Here is a 21,207-nt window from a genome sequence, read left to right as displayed (position 1 = left end):
TTGATAAAAATGTTAAACAGCACCGGCCCCAGCACGGACCCTTGAGGAACACCACTTGTGACTGGTTTCCATCTGGACTTTGAGCCATTGAGTACCACCCTCTGGATGCGACCATCTAGCCAGTTCCTTATCCACTGAACAGTCCACCCATCAAATCCGTACCCCTCCAATTTGGCAATCAGGATGTTGTGGGGGACCGTGTCAAAGGCCTTACAGAAATCCAGATAGATCACATCCATAGGTTGCCCCTTGTCTACTGACCAAGTCACTTTATCATAGAAGGCCACTAGGTTAGTCAGGCAGGACCTGCCCCTAGTAAAGCCATGTTGGGTGTCCTGGATTACCTCCCTGTCCTTCATGTGCCCAAGCATGGCATCTAGGAGGATTTGTTCCATGATCTTCCCAGGCACAGAGGTGAGACTGACAGGTCGGTAGTTCCCAGGGTCCTCCTTTCTACCCTTTTTAAAAATGGGTGTGATGTTCCCCTTCTTCCAGTCTGCAGGGACTTCACCTGACTGCCATGATTTTTCAAATATCATGGAAAGTGGTTTGGCAACTACATCAGCTAGTTCCTTCAGGACTCTGGGATGTATCTCATCAGGTCCCATGGACTTGTATATCTTCAGGCTCCTGAGTTGATCTCGTACCTTGTCTTCACTTACAGTGGGAGGGACCTTGTCACCCTGGTCTCCAACTTTTTGAGGCTACAGGTCTCCCATTAATTAGGCAATGCCAGAAGGTGTTCCCTATCCTGGGGAGGGGGCACCTACCCAGCCCTTCCAAGCTGTCCAGGGTATCACCTGGCTTTCAGCTGCCATCCTTGAAGGATGCAGATCTGCTCTGGTATCATGCTTGGAAACTCCATGCAGACAGCTCAGTTTCTGTGGAGACTCTGTAATACCACTGGGCTTCAGTTTCAGCCCTCAGGAAGTTAAATCTTATCTCTCCTGGACGTGAGGCATTGTTTAACATCTGTTCAGTGGAGGGAGACAAGATGGCCTTGCTGGAACACTCAGTGCCTCCACCCTTTTGGGGTCAGTGCATGGATTTGCTCACACAATTCAGACATATCCACTTTAATAGAAAAACATATAAACAAAGAATGTAAAAAGAAAGAGTAAAAAGTATTTCTCAGCTCTACTCTAGTAATCATAAACAAGCTAAAGAGGGCATAAGTCTTTTCTACTGCTAGAATGACATCTTCAGTTTTATTTCTTTGTCTGGGTGCGTAAGTCCCAGTGGAGACCAGTGCCCACAGCCCTGTGCCTGAGCACCCTGCTGCTGCCCGGACAGTGGTGAGGCATCATGTGTGGGGAGATGGAGATGGAGTCAGAGCATGTGTGGGCACCTACCTCTGCGCAAGGCTCGCAGGTGCTGCTTGGCGTGGTGGTGCAGCTCCTCCACACAAGGTGGTCTGGTGGAGGGGAGGAAGATGTTTCTTTGCTGATGCCAAGGTGCTCGGTAATAGACACTCAGTTTGCTCTCTGCATCCAGGTTGGAGACAGCTGTAGGATAAAAAACAGAGAGCAAGGTAAGACTCCTAGCCTTTTTTACATCAACCTAGCTGAAAAGCAAAGGCTCTCACTTGGAACAGCAGCACCAAGAATGAGCACTGGAGATGTTACAGCCCCTCTCCTCCCACCAAATAACAGTGACCATTATCTTCTCTGTGTTTCCCTACCACGTTTAGACAATGCTCTTTTGCCAGACTGAAAATGGATCTATAGAGGCAAGTAGGTGCAAGGCTACTATATCGGTGTTAAATGTATGGACTAAAGGGATAATTGTTTTATAGATAGCAAAATGAAAACACAAAGAAGCTATGCAACCTTCCCACAGCGACATTTTGAGCAAGGGCAGAGGGAAGAATGGGTCTCCCATCTACCCATTCTCCTGCCAATATGATCTTTCACTACACCATGTTACACATGACTAATTTCTGACACAGGTTACTAGTTCATTGCCTTCCAGTGTGTAATGACTGAGATTAACTGCCTGCTCTGCTGAGCGACTTTAACTGTCACCCATCAAAAGAGGTCCCCTTAATAGACAGGGACTTCTGAGGGACAGGTAAACTTCAATCCCTCTACCGAGAAATTCCACAAGTCTGCCTCTGAAAGTTACAGGAACCAAGTCCATTAAAGGTTAGAGAGTCAGGAGTGCCGGGACCCAGGGGAGATGTACCCAATCCCAGCATAGGCAGTAGCTAGCTTTCCAAGGCCAAAGCAAGAGAGGATGTCCAGGGGGGATGCCAGCGCTCTGTCCTGGCTGGCTGCATGGAGCATGCTTGTCCCATCTGCGCTCAGCAGCCCACATAATGCAGCAGAGCATGTGGCATGTCCTCAGCTCTAGCATTGCCCTTGCTTGTTCTTCTACAGGCATCAATAAAAACAGTCAACTCCTCTTGTAATGCCAAGGAACCTCCTCAGCTGTTTTGCTCACAGGAAAACACAGCACGATGCAGACAGGCTCCCTCAAGCACAGGAGGAAGAGTGGTGGAGGTACCTCCTGGGGTTCCCTTTCCACTGAGAAGCCAAACAGCCAGTGTGCCTTGGACTGGTCCCCCCGCACTGGCCACGTGCTCCTCTCCTTTGTTCTCATCTCTTTTAAACGTGGCAGTACCCCTGGCCCTGTTCTCCCTCCCATCTCTCCTCTCTGGCAGGAGAGCCTGGAGGAGCCGCCATGAGCAGAGCAGAGGTGGCTTCAATCTCAACACAGTCCTGTGCAACACTGATGGCCAGAACCCTCTTCCACAAAGAACATTACCAGGGATTTGTAATGATGTTAGTGGCCCGGCCTGTGTGCCATGTGTTTTGTTGGTTTTGTTGTTTTGTTTAATGCAAAACAACATTCACTTCGGCTGAAGGCATATCAGTGTTTTGTAGAAAGAAACTGGGAAAGTACAGTAGGAGAAGAGAAGGAGTGAGCAGACACAAGGGGAGAAACCCAAGACCCATTCTGCCATGTGCAGGATGCTGACAGACTTCATCAGTTTCCTTGATAAGAAAAAAACACAGTTCACAAAACTTTATGGGTGTCATGATGGAAGTGGTAGTATAATATGGTGGTAGACCTGCTGAAGTTCAGGTTCTCAGAGCTTCAGCACCACTGAAGGGACCCTGAACTCCAGTAGGCAGCCTTGCTTTGCTTCTCAATGGATTTTTGCAGGTGGGATTTCACTCAGTTTACAGCATGTTTGCAGTGCTGCTCCATGCAACTGGCCATGGTGTCAGTGCAAGGAATGGTACCAAAGTGAGAAAAAAATGACTGATAGTGGAGGGGTTTGCAGGTTGAATGACGGTAACCTGTAGGTGTTTGCTCATCATGAGGATTTACTAATTAAATTTTCAACGTTGCAATAGCATAATGTTGCCAAATCGCAAGCAGAGCTTTTGATGGCTTGTCTGTCTGCCACCACTGCAGTAGGTGAATATCTCACTAGCAGGAGCTGATTTTTATATTTCTTTTACCCCTTGAGGGTAAGGAAGCACTAGGTCTATTTTACAGACAGGGTACTGAGACACAAAGCAACTTGCTCCGATCCCGTTCTGAGCCGCGCTGCCTCCGTGGGAAGCTCATCTTGGGACAAAAGTTTGTAAGAGATAGTAATGATACCCCACCCATTCTTTATATTGCTGAGGATATGTGATATTCATGATCATAAATTGTACCCTGGAGGCTAATGAAACGGCAGGCACAAGCAGTTCCTTCCTACTCCCAGAAAAAAACTGTCTAGACTGCAGCTCTAGTAGTTGTCTGTGACAGAACTCAGCAAGTGAGTGCAAAGTTTTACCTACTTATGAAATGTTCAGACATTTCATTAGACAAGACTAGATTTCGCTGCAAAAATTAACTTGTAGAAAGCTCTCCTGGCTTTGGCAGCAGTGTTTTACAAAGAAGAAGAGTGGGAGTTGTGTTAAAATACTTTGTGTGAGACTTAAGAGTGATACCAAGCTAATACAATTCTGCTCCACGCTTGCTGATGTAGACACACATTGCTGTTCACAGATAAAGGGGTGACCCCTTAGCCATCCAAGAAGGCTCCCTTAGCCCACAAACCTGGCAGAGCTGCGCATAGTGCTGTACCAGAAGAAAAATAAAGCACAAATACATTGCTTATCTTCAAATGATAGGGCACTAAGAAGCTTACAGTACCCTGTGCCATGGCCCCAGCCAGCACACATCTGTATCTTCTTGCCTTTCCCTGCAGGAACTCTGATTCACCATGTCAGGGAATATGCCCCACTGACACCAAGAAAGCAGAAATATTGCACAACACACACAACTGAACAGTCCTTTAAAATACTCCAAAGACGGAGTGGATTTTCTAGGCGGTCCAGAATAGAAACTAAAAGAGCTGGCAAAAAAGCCACGAGGGGATGAATGTTCTCAGCCTGCGGTGGTGGAGAAGCTCAGAGGGAGGGAGAAGTGCTGGATAGGGTAGAGGACAATGCTGGCCCAAGGACAAATAAGTATAAACCCGCCATGAATGCAATTAGGCTGGATGCTTGAAGAGCAGCAAAGCTCTGGAAAAACCGCCCGGAAAAGGGGAAAGAGAGGGAAGAAGCTCACTGGTAAATGACTGAGCCCACATTGTTTCTGAAGGGAATTACGAGATGTGATTGCCTGCCAAAAGAGGGACCCACTTCCACTTCATTCCTTGCACATTGTCCTTTGCATGTGTCCTTCCATGTCCTTTGCACACTGGCTGTGCTCCTGCAGTGGCATCTCGCCATGCCCAGCTCTTTGGTCATGGGCCCCTGGGAGCTGGGCACCACTGCTTGGAGCTGAAGCCAGAGGATGCAACTGCAGGAGTGGACCATGAGCTTTCACGACCACCGAACATCTAATTTCCTGCACAGGGTTGAATTTCTTACCTCCACTCAAAGAAAAAAAGCCAACCCTGTGGCAGGGTAATTCATCAGTCAAAGACCACTGTACTGACAACCAGAAGTCCTGCTCAGTCAAAGCTTCACCATATGCTTCTGCTAGGAGCTTGGGTTAAGTATTAAGACTCTCTATGCCTTGGTTCTGTAAAATGGGGATAAGGTATCTCTTTCAGCCAGCCCTGCCTTTCACTCGGTGTTTTACACTGCAGGCTGTTTTTACAACGCCAAGCCTGCGCGTGGCTGTAGCCCTCAGCATCATCATCATAAGCATAATAAATAAAGCAATACAGAAACTGTAAAGCCACAGTCTTTAAATTATTAACAGCTGGACACCACAGTGAATGAGAAATAAAGCCTGTACAGATATAGGAAATGCTGCATTTCAGGCATCAGGTACAGATTGTTAATATATTTTTAGTGTGCGCTTTGATCAATTTAGAATATACAAGTGAATCATATAAACTATCATGTTCATTTCATTCCCGAGTTAAAGTAATTGTTTTTTTGTCTTGTGGGATGACAAAACGACAAGAGACCATTTAAATGGATTCTCCATTACATTCTGTGGATCCATTAACGTTGGCTGGTTTCCTGACAACCAAAGTCAAACAGACATACGCTAATGGCTGTTCTCATGAGAAGATTTTTGAAGGTTTCCAAATAGCTGTTTTATCCAAGTTGATCATATTTATCATTTATAGACCCTTCTCATCTTCTCAGCCTCTCATTCACTCTCCCTCCCTCCTTCAGCAAAGCAGGAAAAGGACCCTGCCGTAGCAGAGCTGGATGTGGATGCTTGAAGGTTGTGCGGCTTTAGTGCACTCAGGCGTGGTTGTTCTAATAATAACACCACAAAGGCCAAGCAAGAAAGATTTCTGCTCTATTTATTTGATAGAGCCAGGGGTTTCCCCGCCTCCCTCAACTCTGTCTGCTTCTCTAGACACTTCCTCCCCCCTCCCCTGCTCCTTCTGTTTCTCAACTTTCTATTATTGCTTTCTGTATTATACTTGCCATTAGGTGTCGGGGTGGGGGAGGAGATAATCTCTTATGTTTCTTGGTTCAAAGAGAGAATATGATTTGGTGTAAGGTGTGAAAAAGTGTGCAGCCTGGGGAGGATTTGAGCAGTGAGTGAGGAAGGTTCCTTCGTGCTAAGGGACAGAGCCCAGAGCTGCCACACCGTGAACTCCTGTACAAGCAAAGTCAAACCCTCAGCTGCCGAGTCCTTATTAGAGTATCTGGCTTCCAAAAGACAAAACCCACAGTTAAAAAGGATCAGACTAGCGACTGAACCTATTCCAGAGCCTAATTACTCTTATGAGAGGCTCTAAGCACCCAACCCCTTTGCAGGAGGCGGAGGAGCTGGGGGAAACTCCAGGGAAACTCCACCACTTCTCCCCCTGGCACTGCAGGGATGCAGGATGCCCTTGAAGGCACTGTGCCAGGCTCTGTGTGGGAAGCCCCTCTTTTCCAGGGTTAAGATGGTTAACTTCTCATTTTAGCAAATGTCATTTTTTCCAGTCATTTTAGGTAAAAATAATGACTTTTTTCTTCTGTGATTCAGTGTCATAAGAAAGCTGTATGTTCACCCAGTTTCGCATAAATAGGCCAGCACCAGACTTCAACCTGATCAAACTCCTCCACCCCTACCGCCCAGGTCAGCAGTGAGCTACTGTCTCCTAAATCTGTGTGCAAAACATCACAAGAAAATGAATTCGGAGGAAGACCAGATTATCTCAAAGACTAGGCAGTCTGGCAACACATCCGACTTCATCATGCATTTTAGTGCATAAATGTTTCATCGAGGCAAGTGCTGACTCTGATGTGAATTTTATTTATAGCCCTGCATGTCTCAAATGTACGCTTCCCCCAAGTACTCCTGTCTCCACTGTGACACCCAGGGGGCTTAAGCCTACAAGGCTGGTAAAAATCTACAGTGGCTTCTCCGCTGTACATGTCCCACATTTTGTGCAACGCATCAGCAAGCTCAGTACTTTCAAAGCAGCTCCCTCTGCGCCGCTGCACCACAGTGATGGCACCTTGGGTGCTGGGGCTCACCCAGCAGGGACACAGGAGCCTGGAGCTCCTCAGAGCTGGGACAATCGCTCTCCTTTGTACAACTGTGCTTGCTCCCAACTGTACACGCACCCAGACTCTTCCTCCAGTCTTGACCTGTTTGCCAATGGTAAACCCCACCAACTGGAACCGCAGATAGCTATTTGGACCACCTACCTTCCCATCTCATCTTTATTAAGGATTGAAAAATGCCCATGCAAAGGGAGTGGGTTGGTGGGGCTGCTGCTCCTTGCAAAGGACCTTGCTACTGGTTCTTCAGCATTTGTCACCCCGCTGAACAACGGCAACCTCCCTATAACTTCAGCCACTGTACCTACAAGCATGGCCATGCACACAACTTCCTTCACACCTCTAGATAAAAAAATTTCAGGTGACTGCAGCAAGAAACTCAGACAAACCCTGATGACACTGCAAACCTGGTTCACCCTGGCAAGGGGAAGGATGCCGTGCTCTTTCCCCACCAAGGAGAAGTGGCAATTTCTGTCCATGCCAGTGCCAGAGCAATGCCTGACGGTGACAGCCCTTTTTGCCAGGGAGGGACATCAGATAATGAGAATGGGACAGGCACCTCAGCACCACAGGGGCTGCTGAGGGCCCTGCCTGTGCTTCCCTGTCCTTCTCCTCCCCTGCAGGCTGGTGCGTGATCCAGCTCCAGCAGCAGATGTGAGAGCTGGGGCAGGTGCTACCTAGGCCTTGAGAGAGCTTTCTAAGCACACTTCTCACATAAGTCCTCACAGGTCCTCTCAGCCCCTGCTGTCACAGGGCCGTGGGTGACTGACACACCATTTCAGGTGGTCTGCTCCCTGGATACTTCTCCTGGGAAGTGACTAGAAAACATGGCTGGTCATGGCTCTCTGAATTGTTGTATCTTGTTATTGCTATTATCAGTGCAGAAACCCAAATGATTTCTCAGGATTTTTTGTCCTGTGCCACCTGACTCCAGGACGGATGTGAGGAGCAAACTCCAGGCAGCGGCACAGGCCCTGAGACATGGTTTGGGCAACCACTCTGGACCTCAAGCCTGGATCACCACATCTGCCCCGCCACCGGCACTCGCGCGTGCAAATCAAAGCCAGCGCAGCTCTGTCTACACGGGCTGCAGCTGCCCTCTGGAAAAACAGGAGGGGAGACATGACAAAACGAGTTAAGCCTTTAGCTACGTGTGGGCAACAACGGGAGCACAATTATTATTCTGGTCTGTGTTCACGGACGGACAATTTAGCAAATACTTCGGGCTCAAGCAAATAGGCAGAAACCTCACCGGCAGCAGAAGCTGTTGCGAAAGACCATGATCTTTCATGCTCTTTGTGTAATTTTGTTTCTTGCCAATACAGTGAAACTTCTCATGTTTCAACCACGGTTTCCTAGCGCATCCCTGTGACATTTTTCTGCCTCCCATTATGCCGCACACGGAAATAACACCTATTCAGGAAAAAAAATGGACAAGTGGACAAAACCCCATCCATATTTGGCATTCAGTTATCTGGAAAGGTTAAAATACTGGAAAGCATATGATTTGGATGTCATTTCCATGAGCAGATCCTTGCATTTTGCATTTACCTGCTATTCAGTTAACTGGCACAACAACAGACATAATTCAAGTGGGCTGGGAAGTGTGCGGTTCTTATACACGTAAGAAGATTAGGCTGTTAAGCAATATGCACTTATGTGAAGAGTACCACATGCTAATCCTATTCTTGGCTTTGCTGCTTTCAATCACTGCTGGCGGTGTTTGAACATATTTTTAACTGCTTTTCCTAACTCTGTCAAGTAAGTTAGGGCGGCCAGAACGGGACTTGGTATTTCAAAGAATTTCAAAGCTGTCACTGCAGGATAGACAATACCCTCTCAGAAATACACAGTATTTCATACGTTCAAGCCTTCATTCCTGTGAAGTTTCTCTAGCCAGCGATTTCTTCCTCTCCTTTTATTCCTTTTCTCCAGTCTATGTTTTACATGGCTGGGAGAGAAATAGCTTCATGCTCTCAGTTACGAAATAGCAGCAAAAGTAGACACAGGCAGCAGGTTTCTGTTGGAGGGTTTCATTAATGGAGTTGCCCTTCTCACCCATGAGAGGTGAATGGCATTTTTCTTTTAAGTGCACATGTCTACGTATTATACATATCCATGAATATGTGCAATTGTGCATACATCCCCACCCCATCACACCCAGCTCTGCAGCAGAGAAATCACCCCCAGTGCACATCTCTTCTAATGCATGGTGACAGAAAGCACTGGAGGAAGTGCAACATACTTATCTATTAATAAACATCTGAAATGTTCAATAATGTATGTGTAGCCATGGTGTTTCTATGGTTCTTGTTCAGTCAGAGACAGCAGGAAGCCCATCAGGGAAAGCGGGTTAGTAAGCAAGAAAGAACACCAATAAGGTCGGGCTTTATTCCCAGGGCAGCTGAGAACATATGACTAGACAAGAGTTTTCTCAGTTGTGCATGCATAAAATTAAACATTTAATCCAATTCTACGTCTTCAGAGACTATGCCCCAGCTGGGAAGTGACTCATGCCCCAACTAAGTGAGTGGAAGTGATACAAGAGGCAGGACTGGTGTTGCCTGCAGGGCAATGGTAAAGAAGGCAGACAGCACGTGAGTCCTGCCTGGCGAGCTTAAGGTTGCCGTTAGGTCAACTATTCTGCAGGATAAGTTCATATTTATTTCGGTTTGCTACTGTGCTCAATGAGAAAACAAAAAGCTAATTAGCCAGTGAAACAGTAAAGGCATAAACAGTGTTAAAGAAAAACCCCAAACCCAACTAGTTTAAGGTTACCAGACCTAATGGTAAGGATGGATTGTTATAGCAGGGATGAAATGACATCACACACATGCACACACATACACATGTTTGTGTACACACACGCCAGAGCATGTAACTGAAATCACTGTCTCAAGATAGTCCTTGCAATCCTACATGCTTAATTAGTTGAAAGCCCATTCAATCTGATTCACTGTCAGCGCTTGTCAACAAAGATTTCTTCCCATGCTGACCCTTCACATTACTCCCACTCTTGATATGCAGCAAGATAAAAGACTTTTATCTCCAGCAGTGTACTATGTGGTCTCTATAAAACACTTTGTAAGCACGCTTTTAGACATCCTTTGCGATTCTCCCTCACTGCTCTGCTATTTTTCTCCTGTACTGACTCAGCCCAAATCACTACTAAGCCTGCCCGAGTTGCTCCAACAGGTCACCATAATGCTCTCTCTTTTATCACACAGAAGTGTGCGGTTCACAGTGATGCTGGTCTCAAATCGGTCATCCTGATTTCACAAGCAAGCACTCAAGAGCAAAGCTTTACAAAATTCATTTACTATTCTGCCTTCCTTGGTTAATCCTTACCTTCAGGATCTTGTGAAAAAAAAAACCACACTCACATTCCTCAGCCTATAGACATTTCTGTGGTAAGTCAAACGATGTTTTGACAGCACCTGTATTGTATCTTGCCTATTCTCCTACTGAAAACATTGAATTCCCTTACATATTTCTATCTGAACATTTACACCTAAAGGGGTCATTTCCCAGTAATAGACTTTTCAGTTCTATGCTGAGGGTCCTTTTTTTCAAGAAGACCAGAAGCTCACACATTGGAGCACCTATTTCCACATCAGCACCCATGATACAAACATCCTCTCCATGTTTGTGAATGTGCAGCCTGCCTGTAAAACACCTGGAGCTTTGAAAAAGCACTCTGGAAGATGACACTCGACGCACAATATGGTCTGTTTGGAGTGTTGGGAGATAAGATTCAGATGACTTATTCCATGTACAGCAAATATATTTCCGCTTTGCTTGAAATCTTCATAAACTACAACCTTCCATCAAAGCTCCAAGAGTTAGTCTCTATCAATCTCTGTGCCATCTCCATTTGGCTCTCTGAAGTGGCATTTAGCATCAATTACACCAGCAGTGCTGTGATACACGTGTCTGTCTCTCAGACTGCAGATCGAGGGCACCAACTTATTTTACACAGGGCATCAGAAGGCCATCAGTGGGTGACAGCGTTTTGTTTACTACTGACCTATCCTTCATTCAGGGTGATAACCTGTAAGAAAAAAAAAAAAGCCCTATTGCCCCCCCTGCTTAATCTTGTTAGTCCCTGATGTGGCTCCCCATGGGTAAGGACAAAGTCACTGTGCTGGAAGGGCAACACATATGCTATAGCAAAAAACCACCACGAAATGTGAAGAGCAAACCCAAACCAAAGACACAGGTTACGTTTCGTGTCTACTATAAAGGTATTGGGGATGCTTTTCTGTGAATGACTTTCCTCACTGGCACGAGTTTGGCCCTCTTGCTTTCAACAAACTGCATGGGGAAGCCAGTATCCGAGGTCAGAAGCGGCTCCTCAGCAAAAAACAAGACGGAAGAGTTTATGCAGAAAATGAACAAGGAGGTCCCCTTGTCCCTTCCCTGGCACCGCACATGGGCTGAGAAATCAACGCCCCAAAATTCAGGAACAAGCCATGTGTTAAGAGTAGCGATGGTGGCTCATATTTCACACGTCTTCCTCCTCACTAGTCTTTTTCAGTGTGCTTGGCTGGATGCCCTGAAGGCTGCTTAACTGCAAGTTGAGGTAAGTAGCAACAGTTTCTTCCAATTATATTTAGTAAATACTATGCTACTGTTGCTACATGGGTTCCCTCAAATTACTCATGGGCATCTGGGTGAAGACAGAAAGTCAATCATCTCAGAGGGACCAAAGGCAACTCTTCTTCCTTCCCCTGGGGAAATATTCTTGCTGCTCCTTCAGCTTCATCAGTCCCTTCTTGCAGAGGGACTGAGAGACTCGGCTCGGTCTCAGGTCTCCAATTGCTCTGGAGGTCATGCCTGCCCCATGAAGCTTCCTCCCCATAACGGCAAGGCAGCTTGTTCTTTGGGTCAAGCAACAAAAGTCATATGCACATCTCCATGAGGTTACTCCCATGCCATCCTGATGGTGGCCCAGGGTTGGCTGTGCACAGGGGTGCAGTTAAAGACACCATCAGTTCACTGTGTAGCTTCTCTGGGTCCTTTCAGTAACATTCTTCCCCAAACTCAGCGAATACCCAAGTCCCCCATCACCAGCCCTCTCAGATACTCCTTTTGGCCCAGCCTCCCAAGTGGTTTACTTGAAGCCCAGTTTCAGACAACTGGTTGTGAACCGTACTCACAGAGCTCCCAGCCCTAGCTGGCTTGTTGAGTTTCACCTGTCAAAACAATACTGAATACAGTCCTTTTTGTTTTGTAAGAGGATGAAGAGCTGCCTGAAAGTATAGATTGCCACCCCCTCCCCTTCTATCCTTTCTCAACTCAATGGATTTTAATGAAGAAACCTGCTTAATGATGGATTCTTGTTAACCTTGCAAGTCCCCTCCACCTGGCCCAGCGCTGCCCTGATGGGTGCTGCTGCACCACCACAGATGTGTCCCAGCACCACTCCTCGCTGGGGCTCCAGCTCCCACCCAGGTATTGCAGCCTCCCCCCTCCAGGTTTTTGGGCTCAAAATTAGCCCTTAACCCATAAAGCACAGATGCGTCATGATATATGCCATGGGCTGTATTATTTACAGTAGTTGCTATACACATGTATACAAAGCCACTGAGATATACTGGATTACTTTTTTTAGAAGGAACCCATTCAGGCAGTGCTTCAAAACTGCCTGTCAGTAATATTGTATACCTAGACTGCAGGATGAATAACTTATGTTGAGATAAGTTATTTTCCCACTGTTATTATTATTTGAATAACATGTTCTCAGCTTGCTCACCTTAGGCATTGATATTTTTTCTGCAGAGTTGCACTGTGGTTGTTTGGTTTTTTTCCTACTGTATTTCAGGCCCTTGCTTACCTAAAATGGTCCACGAGCCTGAAATGGTAAAGGCTAGCTTGCAAATTTAACCGAGAGGTGAGCATTATTAGCTGTATCCCCTTCTTTGTACGTCCCTGCAGAGGATGTACATGTCAGCAAGGGAGCCCCCACAGCTCATGCTACCCTGCTAACCCCCCCTTCAAATTGAGACATCGTGGTTAAAGGCAACTAGCACAGAAAATGCAGCGTGAAAACATTTAAGCTAAAATAAATTTTATAACATTTTCTTCTTGCAAAGGTGTTAATAAAGCTCATAACACAGACTAGCCTTTATTATTATGGCTAGTATAGCTTTATGAGCCAAAACCATATCCTATTGTTTGTATTCACATTTATATTATTAAGCCACATACTTACGCAGAAAACCTAATTGAGTTCTGATGGGATTTCTGAAAAGCCACAACCGCTGAAGAGCTACAGGGTTTGTCAGATGCTGGAGGGGCGTGGACCACACTCCAGCGAGAGTTTTCATCCAGAACTTAATAGCAAACAGCAAATTCTTGCACATTTGTAACTCATCCGTCTTTGTGCATGTGTTGGACTGAGTGCAAGGTAGTTTTCAACACGTTGGCTTTAGGGCAGCAAATACACAGAGTGGTAAACAATTGCTCACTTAATGTACACATAAAGTGATTACTTTTAAGTGTGGAATATTTTATTATAACCGAGTATTGCACACGAAGAAGAGAAACAGAAGGCGCAGCGAAATGGATATGTTTCACTGCATCCAGTCAAAACTGGAGCAGAAATGCCAGGTGTCAACACCTACTGGAAACTATCCGAAATACTGTGGCTGCCACACTGGACAGGAAGCCTTCAAGCAGTGACGAAAATAAAATAGAAATGAACTGCAGGAAACCAGCTGCAGGAAAAAAAAAATCCACAGGAAAAGAAATTAAACGAGGAAATGCTGTCAGGAAATGAAAAAGGAAGGGAAAGGAGGAAAGGGGAGGAAAGGGCACTGTCATTAAAATTATCACGCAGAAAGTGTAAGTGAAAAACGGGGCTGTCGAGTAGCAAACAGTGTTTGACCTTAATATATCACATATTGAGTGGAATGATGAATCAAGGGAGAGAGCACTCTTGGGATGCTTGGGTTTGTTCATGGGGAGCGAAGTTGACAATATTTCCAAGCAGAAAGAAGCAGACAACGGAAAGCAATCACAAAAGTAACTTTCCCCAGGGGAGATTTGTCTCCGTGGGGTATTTCTGTAGCTAACAGATAGGCTCCTCGCTGATTTTGAGTAGGAAGGAGCCTCAGAGAGTTCCAAATAGTCCTCTGGCAGAGCCTGTTCCCTTCTGCTCATTGTGGAAGGACCTTGAGAAGACAGACTGTGCTGGGCCAGCGTGCCCCAGCACCACCAGGCACCAAGAGGGGAGATGCTGCCTTTATGGGGGAGCAAGACCACCTACTTGGAAACAAATATGTGTCTGTGAGCTATGGATGGGTTCCTGAATTTACCTGTTGAATATATTTAATGGTAAAATAAAAGACAAATTTGGACAACAGTCAAGCAAGCTAGAAAGGCTTAAAGTGACTTTTACCTCAAAACGTGAAGGACTGCCTGAGAAACTGAACAAAACCATCCATTTTTATGAAGAGGGGGGTAAAAAGACGCTCAAAAATGTGACACAGTGAGCTGGATCGGGTGTCAAATTTTGCTGTCCTTCCTCTGTCCTTTCTCAGTTGCGACTCTGCCTGACTTCTCTGGCCCCTTCGGCTATGCCGGGACATCAGATCTGGCCCTAATTACCTCCTTCCCACTCACTGCCTTCTCCTCTCTGCCCCTCTTCTTTCTGTGTGGATTTTCCAAGCGGTGTTAAAAAAAAGAGAAGTGCTGGAAGAGGTGCCAGACTGCTCTAGAGGCTGAGATGCTCTACATGCTGAACAGGGAACGACAGACGACACCCACAGATATAGCCCATGCCTGATCTGGCAGGATGCTGTCTGAGGGGGGAGGGAGCAATCAATCTTCACATCTTGTCAACTCCTGTGGCATCTGCCAGCACAGGGGGAGCGGGAGCCACCCCAGCCAACTTTTTTTTTATAATATGGATATTGTTCATGATGACATTTTTTATACAAATACAGATCGGTTCACAGCCATCTGCTTATTTTCTATATAGTGTCTAAAGCATTGCAAGGGTGTTATAGAGAATATGAAAACAAGCTCTTATCCCTGCCGCTGAGCTTAAAAGAAGAAAAAAAAAAAAAGAAGAAAAAAAAGAAAAAAGAAGAAGAATATATAGGAATTGGTATACAGTGAAAAGCAAAGAAATGAGATGGCATTTTCAAATGATGGGTGCCTGGGTTGCAGTTGTTCGGAGATGCAATTAGGCCTGGAAGGACGACACATTCTCACTCTGGCCCAGGGCAAGTCATCTCCTGCCCTTCAAAGCCATCTCTCATCCTCCCAGGGACCTCCTAGCCTTTTCTGTCTTATTTCTACTTTCGTGTCTTAGGGGCAGAAACCATCTTCTACACTAAGCATTTACACGTACAATAATAGGCCCCACATTTCATGTGCTAGTCCAATAATACCTTATTGGTGGGTTTGTTCAGTGTTCTATTCTTTCACATAAAAGCAGGCTTGCTTGTTCCCTGCTAGGGCACGCTCCGAGCCTTTGCAGATGAGCTGTGGTTTGTATTGTCTGGGCTGCAGTTTCAGACCCACAGGCTCCTGCAGCACAACCAACTCCGCCATTGACAAGCACCTCCAAATCACTGGACTGGATAAAGAACGGGTGGTTCTTTAGTCAGAATTAACCTGCCATGGTCAGTAAAGAAAAATGAGCCACCCTGGCACCCCGGGCTGATTCCCACTGGAGCCCAGACCCACACGGTATGGGGAGATGCATGAATTCACTGACCATCTGCCAGATTCTTTACCACTCAAGGTTTTTTAACTCCTGCATTTAAATCACAGCTAATTCTGATAAATCAAGACTGTTTCCCTGACTTGCCACTTTGATAATTTCATCTTCATGTTTATCCATATTAGTAAGTATTGATTTCCTGTGGGATGCAGTACATGTTTGCATAGCGAGTGAGGGTGTGAGCTCACTGCTTGGCAATGTTTTTGTTACACAGAGTTATTTCTGAAGTTTGGGTATTGGCATACTTAACACACTTTGATTTAATCCAAAAAATAGGATTCTGTGCAACAGCACAGAAGGAGAAATATCTATAAAGTTCAGCCACTACTCACCTATGAAAATGGCTGTTTGGCAAAGATTAATTTTGATGCTTTTCATTCGAGTTAGCCCTTTTCTCTTCTATTACTATCCTGATTCCTTTTGTCTTTGTAATATTTGTGCAACAGTCACATCTTACAAATACCAGAATGCTTCTTCACTTTACAAGGGCCAGAGCAGCCTCCCCAGAGTTAGTACAACTCTCCTTATTTTCTGCAAACTTTTACACATACTTCTGGGATGGTAAAGCTACAGCAAAACTTCAGCCTGTCAGAAGAAAATATTAAACTTTAAAGACTGTCATTATGACCCAGAAAACAATTTATTTTGTAGATACTTTTGGAGGACAATGGAATACTTTTTAAGCTTTTAAGAAATTCCAGTTCTATTGTTACTGAAGATACAGCCACATCCACGATAACTTAAGACTGAGGGATGGCTACAAGATACATGTTTTCCTTCTCCTCCAATGCCCTTCTGTCTATGGACACCCAGTGAGTGTAGGATGATGTTGCTCCAGAAGCACTGCAGCTACAACAAAGCAATGATAACCAAAGTGCCACACATTGCTCGCAGAAACAAGCCTCAAAGTAGGGTTGTGGGCAGGAAACACTTTCTCATTCCATTCATGACCCACTGAGACAGATACATGCCTAGAGCTGAGCTTATTCAAGTAATCCCCAAGGTACCTCTGTATTCAGAAATTCTTTTGGGGGCGGGGGGCAAACTGAAACAAATTTGTTGCCTACTACAGAAAGCACAGCTTTGCAACAGCATCGTCGCTGCCTGGTCTGTGACGATTCATTCATCCTACCAGGGAGAAAAATTTCTCTTCCTCCAGCCAATTCCACACTCAGCCCAGAGCCCCGCAAGGTGAAGATCCACCAAACCACAGCTGTAAATTTTCCAGACATGCCTTTTGGCTGCCGTCATCCCCAGCCGCATCAATGGAGGCACAGATCATCAGGTGATTAATCCCCCCCTTAATGTGATGAAGCCAGGGAGACTTGGGGCTAGCTGTCCATTGGGTACATATCTCAGTGGTACCTAACATTTCCAGCCAGGTGCTACGTGATATAACACTGGTTTTACAATTACAGCTGATGACAACCAGAGTTTCATTCTGAATTTTGTACTAGCAGTCATCCAGTTGGGCTCGATGATCATGGTAGGTCCCTTCCAACTGAAAATGTTCTACTTCATTCTTTCTACCAACATGACACAGAATGGTCATGTTTCATGCCGCTATTTTTATATCTAAGCTTCAAATTCATAATATCCCCCAGCCTGACAACTCACTACATGCAGGAACTCTAAATATCAATGTTGGGAGGTCTTGAGCAGTACAAGGCCATGTATTGTGCGTACGAGCTATCTAACCTCTGGAAATAATTCAGGGTCTAGCTGACTCCAGCTGTGTTATATGGGGTCATTTTCTGCTCTCAAACTATGAAGGTTCTTCGGGTTTTAACGCAACAAAATGACTTTTGTCTCTCTACAATACATTATACTGGGAAAGCGGCTGCAGCCACATTGACAGAACTGCATTTTAGCAGTTAGCCTACTCCTCACACCCCACATTCATCAAAAAGACACATTATCCTGATAAATGGTAGTAATGGCTTTGGCTGGCACATTTTTACTGGTCAAAGATGACACACTTTTCAGAGCTGTGTCCCATACCTTTGCACAAGCAGAAATGAGCAGTGAAGAAAATGAGTTTCAAGCATGTTCATTCAGACTTGTTACACAAGCAGAAATGAGCAGTGAAGAAAATGAGCTTCAAGCAGCATGTTCATTCAGACTTGTTATGGGGAACACAACCTTTCAGGTTCAGACTATACGAAAGGGATTTAGAAGTGTGGAGCTCTGCTGTACTACAGTTTTTCCTCCTGCCCTCGTTGACTGCAGTTTTGCCCCCTTGATCCTTTCCCACTTGAGCTACTGAGTAAATACTTCTGCCCAGCAAGTATAAATTTCCACATGGCAAATGTGAAAACCCTTTTCCTGGCATCGTAAGCTCTTCAGGGTTCTTTTGTGTACCAAATCCTATTCTGATAGCCCACGGATCACAATTCGTGATATAAATACTGTTTCTTGCATCTCTTGGAGGTATCACAAACTGCACAGTACCTCTGTTTAAACAGTGGCTGCCAGGAGATGAAGGCAGGGCTCTGCCTGCCTGCAAAAAGGTTTCTGATAACCCCAAGGAGACTTCACTGTGATGCTGGAACCAGACACAACCTGGGACCTGCACGCTGACTACGCCGTGGAAACAACCATTTCCTTGCTCCATTATTTAGCCAAGAGGCTATGACAAGTCACCCCCACTGCAGAAAACAAGACCACAAAGACCAAAATAGTTTCTGTGCTCCCACCTGCAGCAGAGCTATGGCGCTTCTGCACCTATCACCGCTTCTGCTGAGGCTGCAATAAAGGTCTGGGTTCCTTTCCTCTTGCTCCCGTTCCTTTCCCAACTTGTTTACCTATGGAAAATGCTTCAAGGAGGCGGCAGGAATTACACTGCCTGCTCCCTGGAGAGGAGCCACAGCTTGTCCCTGGCCTCAGGGGTGGTTGGAGAGCCATCCCCAACACCACGGGAGGGGAGCAGCCTGGACATACACCTCCAGCATCACCTTCCTCCAGAGAGGCTCAGAGCCTACAACGAGACCAGGCCGGATGGGAATGACCGGTTTGGACAATGAGCAAGGCTAAGTGAAAGGATCAGTGCAGAAAAGATGGCTTTGTGAAAAGTTACCACTAGGTGTAGGTGTTATGAAGAGACACCACAGAGCACGCAGAAGAAAAATGGAATGAAGTGCAGTAAGCAGAAACCCATTGCAAGCTCAGAGAATGGGGCTGGAGTAAAACAGACATATCAGCCAGCCACTGAACAGGGCAACAGACCCCCGTTGGCTAAAGACTTTTTGGTACATTTGTGCAGTGATGTACAAAACTTACAGGTTTATTTATTTTTTCATTTTCTCCTCACATGAGTAGGCACCTGACACTTTCAAGGCAGAAAAGGACAGCAGTCAGTCACATATTGAGATAGAAACAACTTGAGAGGAAAGATTTTATCAAAACATGAATAATCAGTTTCTTCTCAGATATTTGCTAGACTCCTCCAAAGATGAAAGAGTGAAAAATTACCAAAGGGGGGTTTAGGCCATAAGACAGAGATGGTCCTGGACTGCCCCAAAGAACCAGGACCGAGCTTTCAGTATAATGCCAGAACTGGGGATCCTGAGGCGTATTTCCAGGATGAACACCCTTTTCCTAAGGCCCTGCAAGAGCCAGGCTGGAGACATCAAGCCAGCAACCTAGTCTCTTCTCTGGTCAGTCTCAAAGCTTACAGCAAATCGCAAGATTGGGGCACAACCCGGCAGTTTTAGAGTTGTCCAAGATTGGTGCCACATGTCCATACATAGTACAGAAGGAGAAAGCAAGCACATTACTGCTTTTTCAGGTTGAACTTTAGAAGAGTAGGAGACGACCATTTAAGTAGTGAACACCTCACGCTGAAAAGACCTTTCAATGTATTACAGAAGGGGCTGACTCCTTTCTCTTGTATTACAGCTGCAGCATTTCCAATGGACTCTGCCTTCCCAAAATGCTCATTAACCCCAGCCTCCTGAATCACATCTGCGCCACCTGCCATTCAAACTGCACTGCTGTGAGTCAAGTCCCTTTCTTACAGATCATGAAAAAACACCTTGAGAATAGAATTTAGTCACAAAAAACCCTGGAGGAATTCAGACCAGCAGGGAAGTAAAACCATTCATTTCAATGAAGTTGACATCCCACCAGAACATATTTTTTTTGATTGTTATATGACAAGCTCGCTGTTTCACAGTTAATTGAAAAAAAACCAACCAAACAACATAAAGTCACAGAATTGTTCTGATCTGTAGTAAAAATACAACCATGTGCTACAATTAAGTCCCTAAACCACTGCTGAATAGAAGCATAATAATTACTGCGGGCTGGCTCAACACTTGGGGTTAGACATGGAAATAAAATGGCCTTGGGAGGGTGGAGGAAGTCTGGGACAGACTAAGTGCAAGGGAAAACAGATTTTTCCCTTGCCACCCCCCCACCCTCCCCAACCACAGCTGTATTTGAAGCAGGCTGGAGCAGAGCTCAAGCAAAGTTCTAACACAGTCCTAAAACAGGCAGGGGCCCCGCTGCTGGGCAGTTGCACTGCAGAAAGTGGGAGAGGGGAGCGGGTTATTGGCACAGGGCTGCTGCCTGCCAGGGGGACGGACCCCTGCGAAGTGCTACCACAGCACAGCCAGTAAATAACACCTTGTCAGCTGGCCACATTATTGAATAGCAATAACTTTCCCTAATAACTAATTAGTGTCACATACAGACCAGACACTTAAAAGAGAGAAAGTGCTATAGCTCTTCTTCCTTCATCGCATGGCGGTGCTGAGGTCGAGCTTTACTCATCTGCTGGGCTGGCACAAGAAAGTACCTGCATGTGAGCCAGGACCTTCCTTTTGGCAACCGTGGGTTCCATCGAGCGGTTTGTCACCTCCCCCAGCTCTACAGTGTTGTTAGTTCTGTGGCCATCCTGCCTAGACAGCAAGCTCTGGAGTATTTGGTTATCCCTGAGACCTCCTCCAGCTCCCGTTCCCCAGTGGGGAGCCAGCTCTGTGAAAGGAGGTCCCAGCAGCAGCTATGAGGGGCAGGGATCTTGCCTCCCAGGAACAGGCTCACTCCTCCTGCAAAGGCTCCCTGGCGTCCCCGAGATCCAGGGAAACCTCAGGGAAAGTTTATTTTGGTGGGCCCAATAACGTGGGCATGGTCAGCACTCTATCCCCCCACTTTTCTTGTGTATCAAACAGGGGGACGTATCTGTGTCGCTCCATGTTGAGCATGGCGCCTTTTCATTCATAAAAGGCAGCCTGTATCTTTAATCACTTTGCCAGAATAATAGCAAAGAAACAAGCACTTGATTGCCTGTGTTATCAGACACTATTGGAAAAGTCTAGATAAGGATGCTGAACAACCTTGGCTTATTAGTATTCCACATGCAAACGCTTCCCCATAACCCAGAGTCATCTGTATCCCGGCAACCCTTAAAATTTCATTCTCACTGAATTGCCAGATCTTTATCAAAATATAATTACAGTCTTAATTTGGAAGATAAATTTTGATTGCCTGTGCTGTGCCAAA

At 45.8% G+C, this 21,207-nt stretch overlaps 1 protein-coding gene across 3 annotated transcripts in view; it reads right to left on the bottom strand.

Annotated features, from left to right (window-relative positions):
* Positions 1 to 21,207, bottom strand: part of NHS (NHS actin remodeling regulator) — a 269,277-nt gene that overhangs the window by 27,609 nt on the left and 220,461 nt on the right. For all 3 annotated transcript variants that reach the window (XM_014960413.1, XM_014960415.1, XM_014960414.1), the window contains exon 2: positions 1,353 to 1,505. In XM_014960413.1, coding sequence (XP_014815899.1) covers positions 1,353 to 1,505 — 153 coding nt within the window. The remainder of the gene's footprint in view (positions 1 to 1,352; positions 1,506 to 21,207) is intronic.

This window comes from Calidris pugnax, unplaced genomic scaffold, assembly GCF_001431845.1.
Source record: "Calidris pugnax isolate Ruff unplaced genomic scaffold, ASM143184v1 scaffold188, whole genome shotgun sequence".
In the NCBI taxonomy this organism is placed as follows: domain Eukaryota; kingdom Metazoa; phylum Chordata; class Aves; order Charadriiformes; family Scolopacidae; genus Calidris; species Calidris pugnax.
Note: the sequence above shows the minus strand (reverse complement) of the source record. Positions and strands in the feature narration are given on the sequence as shown.